At 48.7% G+C, this 13,418-nt stretch overlaps 1 protein-coding gene across 17 annotated transcripts in view; it reads right to left on the bottom strand.

The window, feature by feature from the left end:
- The window catches only part of USP48 (ubiquitin specific peptidase 48), a 250,247-nt gene extending 246,654 nt beyond the window's left edge, over positions 1–3,593 (bottom strand). For 10 of the 17 annotated variants that reach the window (XR_013625012.1, XR_013625013.1, XR_013625011.1 and 7 more), the window contains exon 1: positions 2,994–3,417. Coding sequence is in view for 9 of the 17 variants with exons in the window: in XM_078786945.1 (XP_078643071.1) it covers positions 2,994–3,154 (161 nt within the window). In the remaining 8 variants the exon portion in view is untranslated. Of the gene's footprint in view, positions 1–2,993 lie in introns of all 17 variants that reach the window. The other 7 variants (XM_078786943.1, XM_068131386.2, XM_078786949.1 and 4 more) reach the window with 5 other exon arrangements.
- Positions 3,594–13,418: the final 9,825 nt, after the last annotated feature.

A 13,418-nucleotide genomic window follows, 5' to 3' on the forward strand; every position in this document is an offset into this window, starting at 1 on the left:
CCGTCACCCGGTCGGCGAACGGGCACCTCCGTCACCCGGTCGGCGAACGGGCACCTCCGTCACCCGGTCGGCGAACGGGCACCTCCGTCACCCGGTCGGCGAACGGGCACCTCCGTCACCCGGTCGGCGAACGGGCACCTCCGTCACCCGGTCGGCGAACGGGCACCTCCGTCACCCGGTCGGCGAACGGGCACCTCCGTCACCCGGTCGGCGAACGGGCACCTCCGTCACCCGGTCGGCGAACGGGCACCTCCGTCACCCGGTCGGCGAACGGGCACCTCCGTCACCCGGTCGGCGAACGGGCACCTCCGTCACCCGGTCGGCGAACGGGCACCTCCGTCACCCGGTCGGCGAACGGGCACCTCCGTCACCCGGTCGGCGAACGGGCACCTCCGTCACCCGGTCGGCGAACGGGCACCTCCGTCACCCGGTGGGCGAACGGGCACCTCCGTCACCCGGTGGGCGAACGGGCACCTCCGTCACCCGGTGGGCGAACGGGCACCTCCGTCACCCGGTGGGCGAACGGGCACCTCCGTCACCCGGTGGGCGAACGGGCACCTCCGTCACCCGGTGGGCGAACGGGCACCTCCGTCACCCGGTGGGCGAACGGGCACCTCCGTCACCCGGTGGGCGAACGGGCACCTCCGTCACCCGGTGGGCGAACGGGCACCTCCGTCACCCGGTGGGCGAACGGGCACCTCCGTCACCCGGTGGGCGAACGGGCGCCTCCGTCACCCGGTGGGCGAACGGGCACCTCCGTCACCCGGTGGGCGAACGGGCGCCTCCGTCACCCGGTGGGCGAACGGGCACCTCCGTCACCCGGTGGGCGAACGGGCGCCTCCGTCACCCGGTGGGCGAACGAGCGCCTCCGTCACCCGGTGGGCGAACGAGCGCGTCCGTCACCCGATGGGCGAACGAGCGCGTCCGTCACCCGATGGGCGAACGAGCGCGTCCGTCACCCGATGGGCGAACGAGCGCGTCCGTCACCCGATGGGCGAACGAGCGCGTCCGTCACCCGATGGGCGAACGAGCGCGTCCGTCACCCGATGGGCGAACGAGCGCGTCCGTCACCCGATGGGCGAACGAGCGCGTCCGTCACCCGATGGGCGAACGAGCACGTCCGTCACCCGGTGGGCGAACGAGCACGTCCGTCACCCAGTGGGCGAACGAGCACGTCCGTCACCCAGTGGGCGAACGAGCACGTCCGTCAGCCAGTGGGCGAACAAGCACGTCCGTCAGCCAGTGGGCGAACAAGCACGTCCGTCAGCCAGTGGGTGAACAAGCACGTCCGTCAGCCAGTGGGTGAACAAGCACGTCCGTCAGCCAGTGGGTGAACAAGCACGTCCGTCAGCCAGTGGGTGAACAAGCACGTCCGTCAGCCAGTGGGTGAACAAGCACGTCCGTCAGCCAGTGGGTGAACAAGCACGTCCGTCAGCCAGTGGGTGAACAAGCACGTCCGTCAGCCAGTGGGTGAACAAGCACGTCCGTCAGCCAGTGGGTGAACAAGCACGTCCGTCAGCCAGTGGGTGAACAAGCACGTCCGTCAGCCAGTGGGTGAACAAGCACGTCCGTCAGCCAGTGGGTGAACAAGCACGTCCGTCAGCCAGTGGGTGAACAAGCACGTCCGTCAGCCAGTGGGTGAACAAGCACGTCCGTCAGCCAGTGGGTGAACAAGCACGTCCGTCAGCCAGTGGGTGAACAAGCACGTCCGTCAGCCAGTGGGTGAACAAGCACGTCCGTCAGCCAGTGGGTGAACAAGCACGTCCGTCAGCCAGTGGGTGAACAAGCACGTCCGTCAGCCAGTGGGTGAACAAGCAAGCCCGTCAGCCAGTGGGTGAACAAGCACGTCCGTGGGCCAGTGGGTGAACAAGCACGTCGTGAGCCAGTGGGTGAACAAGCACGTCGTGAGCCAGTGGGTGAACAAGCATGTCCATGGGCCAGTGGGTGAACAAGCACGTTGTGAGCCAGTGGGTGAACAAGCACGTCGTGAGCCAGTGGGTGAACAAGCATGTCCGTGGGCCAGTGGGTGAACAAGCACGTCGTGAGCCAGTGGGTGAACAAGCACGTCGTGAGCCAGTGGGTGAACAAGCACGTCGTGAGCCAGTGGGTGAACAAGCACGTCGTGAGCCAGTGGGTGAACATGCACGTCGTGAGCCAGTGGGTGAACAAGCACGTCGTGAGCCAGTGGGTGACGTCGTGCGCCAGTGGGTGAACAAGCACGTCGTGCGCCAGTGGGTGAACAAGCACGTCGTGAGCCAGTGGGTGAACAAGCACGTCGTGAGCCAGTGGGTGAACAAGCACGTCGTGAGCCAGTGGGTGAACAAGCACGTCGTGAGCCAGTGGGTGAACAAGCACGTCGTGAGCCAGTGGGTGAACAAGCACGTCGTGAGCCAGTGGGTGAACAAGCACGTCGTGAGCCAGTGGGTGAACAAGCACGTCGTGAGCCAGTGGGTGAACAAGCAAGTCCGTGAGCCTGTGGGTGAACGAGCACGTCCGTGGGCCAGTGGGTGAACAAGCAAGTCCGTGAGCCAGTGGGTGAACAAACAAGTCCGTGAGCCAGTGGGTGAACAAGCAGGTCCGTGAGCCAGTGGGTGAACAAGCAAGTCCGTGAGCCAGTGGGTGAACAAGCAAGTCCGTGAGCCAGTGGGTGAACAAGCAAGTCCGTGAGCCAGTGGGTGAACAAGCAAGTCCGTGAGCCAGTGGGTGAACAAGCAAGTCCGTGAGCCAGTGGGTGAACAAGCACGTCGTGAGCCAGTGGGTGAACAAGCAAGTCCGTCAACTAGTTCATTCACTTAAACTCATTCATCCCAGCAAGTCATTTATTTCCGCCATTACTTTTCAGATACTTCTCGGCATTGACTGGTATTTCAGATTTGTACGGTAAACAAACTCGTCCCTATCATTGCTAATCATCCATTCAGCGAAACAACACTGAAGGTATGCAATTCGTACTGACATTTCAAAAGCAAACTATCCCCTCACCCATCGTTTACCTGGACGCTTTGTGCTCGCACTGCGGGAGAATAACCCGGTACACCGCCTTCACGTGTTCATCCTGCACATCTGCAGGTGCAACATCTGCGGTCCACGTCCAAGTCGACCGGAGGATCACAGGGGAACCGCTGCCGCCTCGCCTTCTGCGTTGTTTAACCATCACTTCTCATCCCTTTCTTTCATTTCACTTCACTCGCCCATAAAAGCCGCTTTTGCTTTACCCTTGGGCTCGTCTCTCCAGCAATTTATCCCATTGCAGTTGAACGTCTATTCCGAGACTCAAACCTCAAAACCGCCCTTCAGATTGCGAAGTAAAAAGGCGCTAAAAGGACGTCCTCACGCTTTAAAACACCGCGCCTCACAACACCCGGCGTCACCTCCAACACATCTCCTTCCTCCCAAGACCTATTTTTCCTTTTCTTCACCCACGTCCTTCATTCCAACTATTTATTCTCCAAAATGAATTGCATTTATCAAAGGAAAAACGATGTATGTACCTGAAATAGTTGCATAACTAATACCGAAACCAACCCTCACAGCTCGTCAAAAATAAAACCACGAATATATGTCACCGTCGCTAACTATACCACCACGGCAGCAAATCCCATGACGTCATGGTGGGCCTTCCAGCAAGATTGCAATTGCACCGGTTTCACCGAGCCATGTCGTCATGTCGACATTGGGCGCTCGCAATGCGAAATAATAGCGCTTTCTAAATTAATTTCCTTGCACCCTCAACTTGACATCGGGCATATAACAGGATTTTTGTTAATTGAAGAAAGCCATGGGCTTCTAAGCACTCTTTTCCATTTTCTCGGATTCTGGAGATAAGCTCCACTCAACACAAGGAATTTTGGCGCATGAGGAGGCCATTTGGACCATCATGCCTGTGCTACACCAATCCCAGAAGCCATTGTCACCAATTCACTCACAAGTTAACCTACAAATCCTGTCAATATCCATTCCCAGCACCCATCAATATCTAATACACCTAGGTAGGCCTACCTATCCAACTACAATTTAACCCTACCCACCCCCTCTGCCACCACCATCTTTTCAGTAGCCCCAGGTGAGAACGGCACTTGGTGGAGAGCATACCACCAACCAGGCTGAACAGGTTACGTTTTGTATCCACTGATAGGTCAGTTCTGGATCAGGGATCTTAACAAGAATGAAATCGCCTTGTTATTGTCACCCAACCAACTCATCCACCAAGTTTCAATCAATCAATCAATATAAATAGTTTATTAAAAGCACGTCTATCATAGTAAGGGCATTTTATGAGATATTTCACAAATCTGTTAACTAAATTGTTACCAAAAAATTTCTTCACCAATATGTTTGTAAAGGTGTGTAATAACATGTGTTAAAATGTTGAAGTTCAACTCCCGTGGGAAACCCAGAAAAAAAGCTGTTGAATTCGGGTACCGAAAAATTATTTTCGAGAATTTTTATTTTTTTAAATCGGCCCTTAAGTAACTTATGAGGGGTCAAATAAGGGTTTTTCATGATTCTGAGTTGATTGTTAACATTTATATTTTCACTTTTACATTTACACACAAAGTAGCTTTTATTTCACATACATATATAATACTCAAGAGTTATTTCTCATTCACAATGTCAGAAGTTTCAACAGTCATTGTCTATGTCTTCTTCAGACTCAACAACATCATGACTGCAGTTTCTGCATGTAATGCCATTACAGACTCCACAGGCCGAGATGCACGTGACCCCATTCTTCTTGCAGCTGCATCGCCGGTTGCTGCAATCTCCATGACAATTACAGCTCGTGAACTGCAATAGCTCCTCAGGAGCCGTGGGGTCCAGTGTTGGAACTGGCTCATACCCATGCACACCTATTGTCCATCCATAGTCACTGGGGTTCAGAGACATGCTCTGTAGAAGGATCCAGTCCCGGGTCTGCAGGTAGGCACGGAGTGAATGTTGTGCAGCTGCGACCCCAGTGCGCCGTATGCACTCTTTCAGAGTGGTGAAGATGGTGTTGAGGTCATTAGGGTCTCCTTCAATAACTGGGAGGAACTCGATCTGTGTGCTCTGCTTTGCATCATTAGCATGGATTCTCTTCATCCAGCCATTCCAGTTGGAGTGTGGGAACTCAGGATCGTTGGCTTTGATCACCCACCCCGCTGCCCAGAGTGTGTCACCTGGAGTGAGGAGTGGCTGATCATGAGCCAGGGAGGAGGAAAGCTCAGCGAGGGGGAGAAACATGATCGCGTTCGTTCCTATCTGTTTCCTGTTCGTAAATGGAATAATCTTTACTTCAGTTCCTCTCAGGATCTTAGCTTTGTCGAGTGCCTTCAACTTCACCTGGGGGAAAGCTGCTGTTGTCTGTGGATCTGGCAAAGGTGGTGCCGGAGAGGTGACTTCGATCCAACCCATTGAGTGAAAGGGAGTGTTTCCGTGAATAGAGACAATGTTTAAATCTATATTGTCTCCAACAAACTGAGTGACTGCATTGTTTGTTTCCCCAACCTCCATAAAGACCACCTGATCATTACTTGACAATTCACTTTCACTGGCTGGCACTTTGGCTGTCATCACTGATTGATCCTCAAGCGCAGCATCAACCGCAACCTCATCATTGATCTGTTCATCGGTTTCCTCCACAATGGTGTCAAGAGTGCCAGAAGTATCTGGAACATCATCTCCACTCCTACTATTAAGGAAGCAGTATTTGTAGTTTTGTGTCTCCGTGTAAGACTCAGTGTATCCCAGCCGGTGGAACTTGTTGAGCATCCATTTTTACCCAAATCTATGATCAAGTTGTATGGCAAGCCCCATTTGGTGTGGCAATACTCCAGACCGAGGTCGACAGGCCTTAATAAAATTCTGCCCCCAAACGGCAACTCTTTCGTCTGTCTTGACAATCGGTCTCAAGAACATCTGAAGGCTTGCAGGAACAAGTGTCAGCTGACTATCGATGTCAGTCATACTGTGTGTGGTGGGGTATGACTTTGGACCTAAATCAATCAAGGCAATATAATTGGATATGAACTTGAGTGCCGTCTTTATGATCTGAGTCTTCTCATCTCCATGGTCAAGATTAGCATGATGCGCTCGCAGAATATTGTCGGTGCCATCTTTGAGACAGAGTACATCTGCCCTTCTTTCCTGTGTTGTGAAATACAAGGTGTCTTCGTATTTCTCTAGAAGTTTTATCTTTAGCCAATGCTTTGAATAAGAAAGGCTCTTCTCTGGTGACTGATCAAACTCCTGCAGCTTTTCATGGACTTGGTCCATGTTCATTACCCCATGCTCTAATTCTGAGTCTAACCATTCGCAGAATTCAATAAAAACTGCCTCTCGCTCCTCATCAATACTCCTCTGTCCTCTCTTCCTTTTTCCTTCCTCATCAGTCTTGGACAAACTGTCACCTCTCGCAAACATAAGTTTGCATCGCAAATGGTACAGTGTTTCTTCTGCTACCAAGTCGTTGATCCCTTCCAGGCGTCCAGTGACTTCAGTGCCCCAGTCATCCCCGCGACTCCGTGCTGTCTTCAGCAAGCTTGCCTTCAGTGTATCTGCAGTCAAATTATCTGGCACTCTGTATTTCTTTCTAGCTTGTGCTGGATTATTTTTGTAGAGCTGGGCTGGTTGGTTGCAAAGAATGCATACATCCTTATACAGGAGGTCAACTGACTGTGATCTTCTAGAACTGCAGCCAGTTGATGAACTGAACTCACAAGTAGTGCGTCTTCTCTTCAACTTTGATGACTCTTTCTCTGCCTTTGATGCTTGAGCTGACTTCTTGGTGGTTGCAACAAAGTTGTTGTACAGATCATTTTTACACTTCTGGTGGTACCTCAGTTTTCCTTCCTTTTGAGCCTCCTTCATACGTTCCACAACAGTAACATTTTCGACAGTTTCTGCTTGTTTCAATAAAGTTGAGTATCCCTTTGGAGTTGCCTGTATGAGCCTTTCAGCTGGTGTATCCGAGCGTGCACAGATGAAGCAATTGAGCACAGGTGGAGTAACGTCTTCATCCATATTGCTAGACTCCATGTCCTGCAAAGTAGAAAATGAGATATATTTAGAAATTATTTTTCCACAAAGGAGTGTCTGTGGTGAAATATAAATGTTAACAATCAACTCAGAATCATGAAAAACCCTTATTTGACCCCTCATAAGTTACTTAAGGGCCGATTAAAAAAAATAAAAATTCTCGAAAATAATTTTTCGGTACCCGAATTCAACAGCTTTTTTTCTGGGTTTCCCACGGGAGTTGACCTTCAACATTTTAACACATGTTATTACACACCTTTACAAACATATTGGTGAAGAAATTTTTTGGTAACAATTTAGTTAACAGATTTTCATATGTTTCCCTTACTATCAGCCGATGGCTGAATTACACATGCATACATATTCATAATTTGCAATCAAGGATTGCTTACAAGATTTAAAAAAAAAAAAAAAATTCAAATAATAAATTAACAAAAAAATGTAAAATTAAAAAACAAACATTTGACATGTTTCAAACATAAGAATTTTTTTTTTTTTTTTACTGAGATTTGTAACTAAGTATTACAAACTATTAAGAATACCAATTAAAAATGGCAATGCGCTTTTTAAAATATTTTTGTTCTGCATTTGTACTGTGAGTACTTTAGTGCTTTCCTGAGATGAAAAGGTATATCTCTCATAGCAGGTAACCACATTGGACGCAAGCGATGGGTTTCGATAGCGAGTGTAAAATCTTTACACAATTTATATCGTCGTTTCTCCAGGGTTTGCAATTTACATGTTTACAAAGCAAGATGGTAAGATATGTGTAACGTTGTCCGAACATTACTTTACAGGCTCTTTTTTGAACCCGTTCTAAATTGTTCACCTGTGCGTTAGTTAAGGCTGCATTGAAAACAGGTACACAATACTCCAACACTGGTCTTATAGAGCGAATATAAATTGTCACAAGGTCACAGATGGGTAAGTTATACGATTTAAGATTACGTTAAATGTACAACTTGCTATTACATTTTTGAAGCATTTCTCCCAGATGAGCATCCCATTTCAAGTTTTCCTGTATTGTCAAACCAAGCACTTTGATTGATTGTACACTGGGTAACTGAGTGTTAAGTATAAAGAGTGTTTGGTGTTGCATTGGCTGCTTTGTGAAGGAAACTGTCATCGTGTAACATTTTAACGCATTCAGTTTCATGTTATTATCAGATGTCCAATTCTGAAAAGAAAGTAAGGATTGCTGCATCTGTGACTGTTGAGTCCCTTTACAACTTTCAACAAGGGTAAGATCATCCACTTCATCATACCAAAATAAGCCATTTGTGTCTGTCCGTCCGTCTGATGAATTTTTGACGCCAATACATTCCGTCCTTACTTATCCAATCTCAACCAAACTTGACAGGATGACCAAGGGTTACACAATGAAGGTTGTAGCGCATTAATTTGCCCCAAACCCCAAGGGGGGTTTCTCCCCCGAGCGTGGTTCCCCCGCCATTGCCGTCAATGGGTTGCGTGTTTTGGTGTATAGCCGTATTAAGTTAGCTTTATCGTGGCGCTTTTCCAAAGACGCTTTGAATAACAAAATTAATGCTAATCGCATATTCATATTGTTCATGTTATTACAAAACAATATTAATACTAATAATGTAGCGGTTCCCGCTGGATGTACACAATCGCCTTGCACCTGCCAGGACGCGGCCAGGGCGCAATCGCCTTTCCAGGGCTCGCCCAGAGCGCCCGGGCACGCCCAGCCTCGACTTGCCAGGCCGCGTCCAGGACGCCCGGGCATGTCCAGACTCGCCTTTCCAGGGCTCGCCCAGAGCGTCCGGGCATGTCCAGACTCGCCTTTCCAGGGCTCGCCCAGAGTGCCCGGGCACGCCCAGCCTCGACTTGCCAGGCCGCGTCCAGGACGCCCGGGCATGTCCAGACTCGCCTTTCCAGGGCTCGCCCAGAGCGCCCGGGCACGCCCAGCCTCGACTTGCCACGCCGCATCCAGGACGCCCGGGCATGTCCAGACTCGCCTTTCCAGGGCTCGCCCAGAGCGTCCGGGCATGCCCGCTCTCGCCTTTCCAGGGCTCGCCCAGAGCGCTCGGGCACGCCCAGCCTCGACTTGCCAGGCCGCGTCCAGGACGCCCGGGCATGTCCAGACTCGCCTTTCCAGGACTCGCCCTTGACACCCGGGCATGCCCGGTCTCGGTTTTCCCGGGCAAACGCCCCGGCATAAATGTGTATATATATTGCTGCCCGATAAACGGGCTTTTCAGAGTACCCGAGTTTGATACGTGCATTGAAGCAACTCGGACGAATTTCCGTCTTTGGTCGCGTCAATTCTTTCGACTCGCGTTGGAGCGCAGCTCCTTCAATAATGTCCCACTTCCCCAAGGCGTTTTTCCTGCAGTGATAAGGTGTTTAAATAGCTTATCGTTATAATGGCGTTTCCGTGGGACTTGGGAGCAACGGCTTCTACAGGAAGTAAAAATATTATACACCACAAACACGTATGCTTAGCTTTTTAAACAGTCGCTAATGCTCTTTGTAACACTAAATGAAGAAATATGGAGGAATCCCGATATCCATGAAGTCAGGTTCACTTACAGAACTGAGCGAAGATCTATGGTACTCTATATAACCCACAAATGTTGAGTTCATAACATGGCCCTTTTTACCGCTACCGTGGCATTTTTCATAGTGAACTTTTGAAACTCGCTTCGGCTGTTTAATACGAAACAAAGGGAGGAAGCCCGGGATGTGCTCATTTACCAAGCAGCTAGCTAGCGCTTGCCAAGCCAGCCGTTCCTCAACGGTTTTGAATGGAGTGCTTGCTCGAATGCTTAAACCACTTGGCGATATCTCCACAAGAAACTTGGTAAATGAACAAACATCCAATGTTCTTGAGATCCGACCTTCGATCGACTGTAATCTATATACCCAAAAGTGGAATAGCTCTCCATGCCCCTCCCGGAGTCTGCGGGTGGACTAGTATTTCAAATACGGGATGGGACTTTTCCTCACATGCATCATTGATCATTACCAAAAACAAAATTGGACCTAATTTGTACCCTGTGCTACTCCAGCCTCACTGTTATCTGATACTAGTATAAAGGCCGTCAAAAATGACGGGATAGAACCGTTTTTGACGGTACAGCCACATGAGAATGCCAAATTCTGAAGTCTGGGCCGAGTGTCAGGGGTGCTTATATCATCTTTATTTGTTAGACATCCTACAGACGAAAATGAACACTCGTTTTACTCTGCGCGCATTGCACATCACTTGCAGCTAATTTCACCTCCCTGTGCCTTGTATTTATTGTGATTTTTAAAATACCGCTTCTGTACACCGATCTTGAGGCCACCGTCTGCAATTCCAATGTAAGAGGCATAATTACTCTTCTTTTGGGTCTTTGGAGTCCTTGGGATCTTTTGTGTCTTTTGTGTGTTCTGGTTTATCGGTGTGTTTTGGGTCATTTGAGTCTTTTGAGTCATTCAACTATTTTGGGTCCTCAATCTGGATCTTTGGGGTAGTTAAGGGTCTTTGGGGTATTTTGTGTCTTAGGGGTAATTTGGGGTCCACTTGGTCCTCAGGGTTTTTAAGGAGCTCCGGGGGCTTTTTGGTCTTTTGGATTGTTTGGGTCTTTGGGGTCTTTGAGGGTCTACGGGGTATTTTTGGTCTTCGGGGTCTTTTCGGTCTTCTGGGTTTTTCGATATTTTCGGTCTTCGGGTTTTTTGTGTCTTCTTGGTCTTTCAGGGTCTTTTGGATATTTTGGGGCTTGGTGTCTTTTGAGGTCTTTGGGGTCTTTTCAGTCTTCTGGGTCTTTTTGATCCTTTCAGTAACCAGGATCTTTTGGGTCTTTAAGGTTCTTTGGATCCTTTGGGTCTACGGGGTCTTCAGGGTCTTTAAGGGTCTTTGGGGTATTTTGGGTCTTCGGGGTCTTTTGGGTTTTTGTGGTCTTTTGGATCTTTAAGGGTCTTGGTGTCTTTGGGGTATTTTGGGTTTTCAGGGACTTGTCGGTCTCTTAAGTCCTCTGGGTCATTTGGGTCCTTGGGGTCTTCAGGGTCTTTAAGGGTGTTTGGGGTAATTTGGGTCTTCAGGGTATTTAAGGGTTTTGGTGTATTTTGGGTCTTTGGGGTATTTTGTGTCTTTGGGGTAGTTGGTGTCTTTTGGGTGTTTAACAGTCTTCAGGGTCTTTTTGGGTCTTTGGGGTATTTAAGGGTCTTTGGGGTATTGTGGGCCCTTGGGGTGTTTATGGGTTTTTGGGGTCTTTAAGGGTCTTTGGGGTCTTTAGAGTCTTCATGGTCTGTTGGGTCTTTAAGGATCTTGGGGCCTTTTGGGGTTTTTGGGTCTTTGGATTATTTTGGGTATGTTGGGTCTTTAACAGTCTTGAACAGTCTTCAGTGTCTTCGGGATATTTTGGGTCTTTGGGGTATTTTCGGTCTTCTGGGTCTTTAAGAGTCTTTGAGATATTTTGGGTCCTTAAGGTATTTAAGGGTCTTCAGGGTCTTTTGGGTCTTCAGGGTATTTTTAGTCTTCAGGGTATTTTGGGTCTTCTGAGTATTTAAGGGTCTTTGTGGTCTTTGGGGGGTCTTTGGGGTATGTTGAGTCTTTTGGGTCTTGGTGGTATTTTGGGTCTTTAAGGGTCTTGGAGTCTTTTCAGTGTTTTGGGTCTTTGGGGTCTTTATGGGTGTTTAAGGGTCTTGGGCTATTTTCAGTGTTTTGGGTCTTTGGTGTCTTTATGGGTCTTTGGGGAATTTGGGGTCTTCAGGGCCTTTTGGGTTTTTGTTGTCTGTTGGGTCTTTAAGGGCCTTGCAGTCTTTGGGGTATTCTGGGTCTTTGGGGTATTTTGGATCTTCAGAGTCCTTGGGGGTCTTCTGAGACCTTGGAGTCTTTTGGGTCCTCTTTGTCATTTGGGTACTTGGGGTTGTTTGGGTCTTTTGGATCCTTGGGGTCTTTTAGGTCTTCAAGGTCTTTTCAGTCTTTGGGGTCTTTGGGGTATTTTGGGTCTTTGGGGTATTTTAGGTATTTTTGGTATTTTGGGTCTTCAGAGTCCTTGGGGTCTTCTGGGTCCATGGAGTCTTCTGGGTATTCATGATCTTTTGTGTCTTCAACAGTTTAAAGGGTATTTTGGGTTCAGGTATTTTGAGTGTTTGGGGTCCATTGGGTCTTTGGGGTCTTCTGGGATCTTGGGGTATTTGGGGGTCTCAAAGTCTTTTCGGTCTTTTAACCGGTGGACACACAATCGTGTTCAAAGATTGCACCTTAACCCCCCACCCCCCCTCCCACTCAAATCCTTCCTAAAGCAGTACTCAAAGCCTTTAAAACATACCCTTATGAGGGCCACACACACACACACACACACACACACACACACACACACACACACACACACACATTGTGTTTTATGTGGTAGATCCAATATTCAAAAGTTCAAAAGTTAGGACAGTAATAACGCAGATAACTCCACGGCACGACGGGTTGCTTCAACCATGGACGCCATCTAAGACGTTTAATTCATGCAGGGTCCATCGTCTAACTCCGCTTTACCTTCCCGGCGAATTAAACACCCCCAGATGGGGTACTGTGCCGTCAACGCCCCACTGCTATCAATCAAAACGGTGTACAGTCATTGGAGTGTTTGGTTGAGTGCTTAAGCCACTTGGCGAGCGCTCTACAAGCCGATAATGCCGGTAATGGAACACACCCCAGGATACAAATAAACAAAGTTAAGTACACATTCTTTAATCAGTGACAAACTCCATGTTTTGATGGTCTCCATTTTTTGTTTGTGTGGTTGTTTTTGATTTTTTACAGGATCTAAGGCTTGTTGTGGAACTGCCACACACACATATCTCACAAACATGGACATACAGACAAATACACAATGCGCAACACACGACTGTTAGATGAAACAAACACAGCCATTGAGCTTGGGATGTAACGGGGAGTGCCATCACTTCTCGGGTACTCTGGGATGTGAAATTCTTCCCGTCGCCTCTCCAGCTGTTTCCAAAGAAGGATGGATCCCAATACACACTGGTACCGAGATGCCGAGGCCTCAAGATGGCGCTGGTTGCAAACTAATAAGGTGCTTTTTCATTGTTATCATGATTCCTTAGCCAAGCAAACGAAATCCACTTCACTCAATTGTTGTAGACTCGTGGTGGTGTGGAATAAAAGTCACGATCAGAGAATGTGCCAGTACTCTCTATGTAGGGATGGCGCAGAAATAAATGCTGGTCCCATCCACTACATACAAAACTAAAATTGGAGTATCTTCTCGAAAAAGTCGCTTCGGGTAATTAGCAAAGGGTATGAATACTTATGTAAATGTGATATTTCCTTTTTTTCTTTTTAATAAATTTGCAAAACTTTCTAAAATCCTGTTTTCTCTTTGTCCTTATGGGGTATTGAGTGTACATTGATGAGGGAAAAAATGAATTTAAACGAT

The sequence above is a fragment of the Myxine glutinosa genome, chromosome 11 (genome assembly GCF_964187855.1).
Source record: "Myxine glutinosa chromosome 11, kmMyxGlut1.1, whole genome shotgun sequence".
Lineage (NCBI taxonomy): Eukaryota > Metazoa > Chordata > Myxini > Myxiniformes > Myxinidae > Myxine > Myxine glutinosa.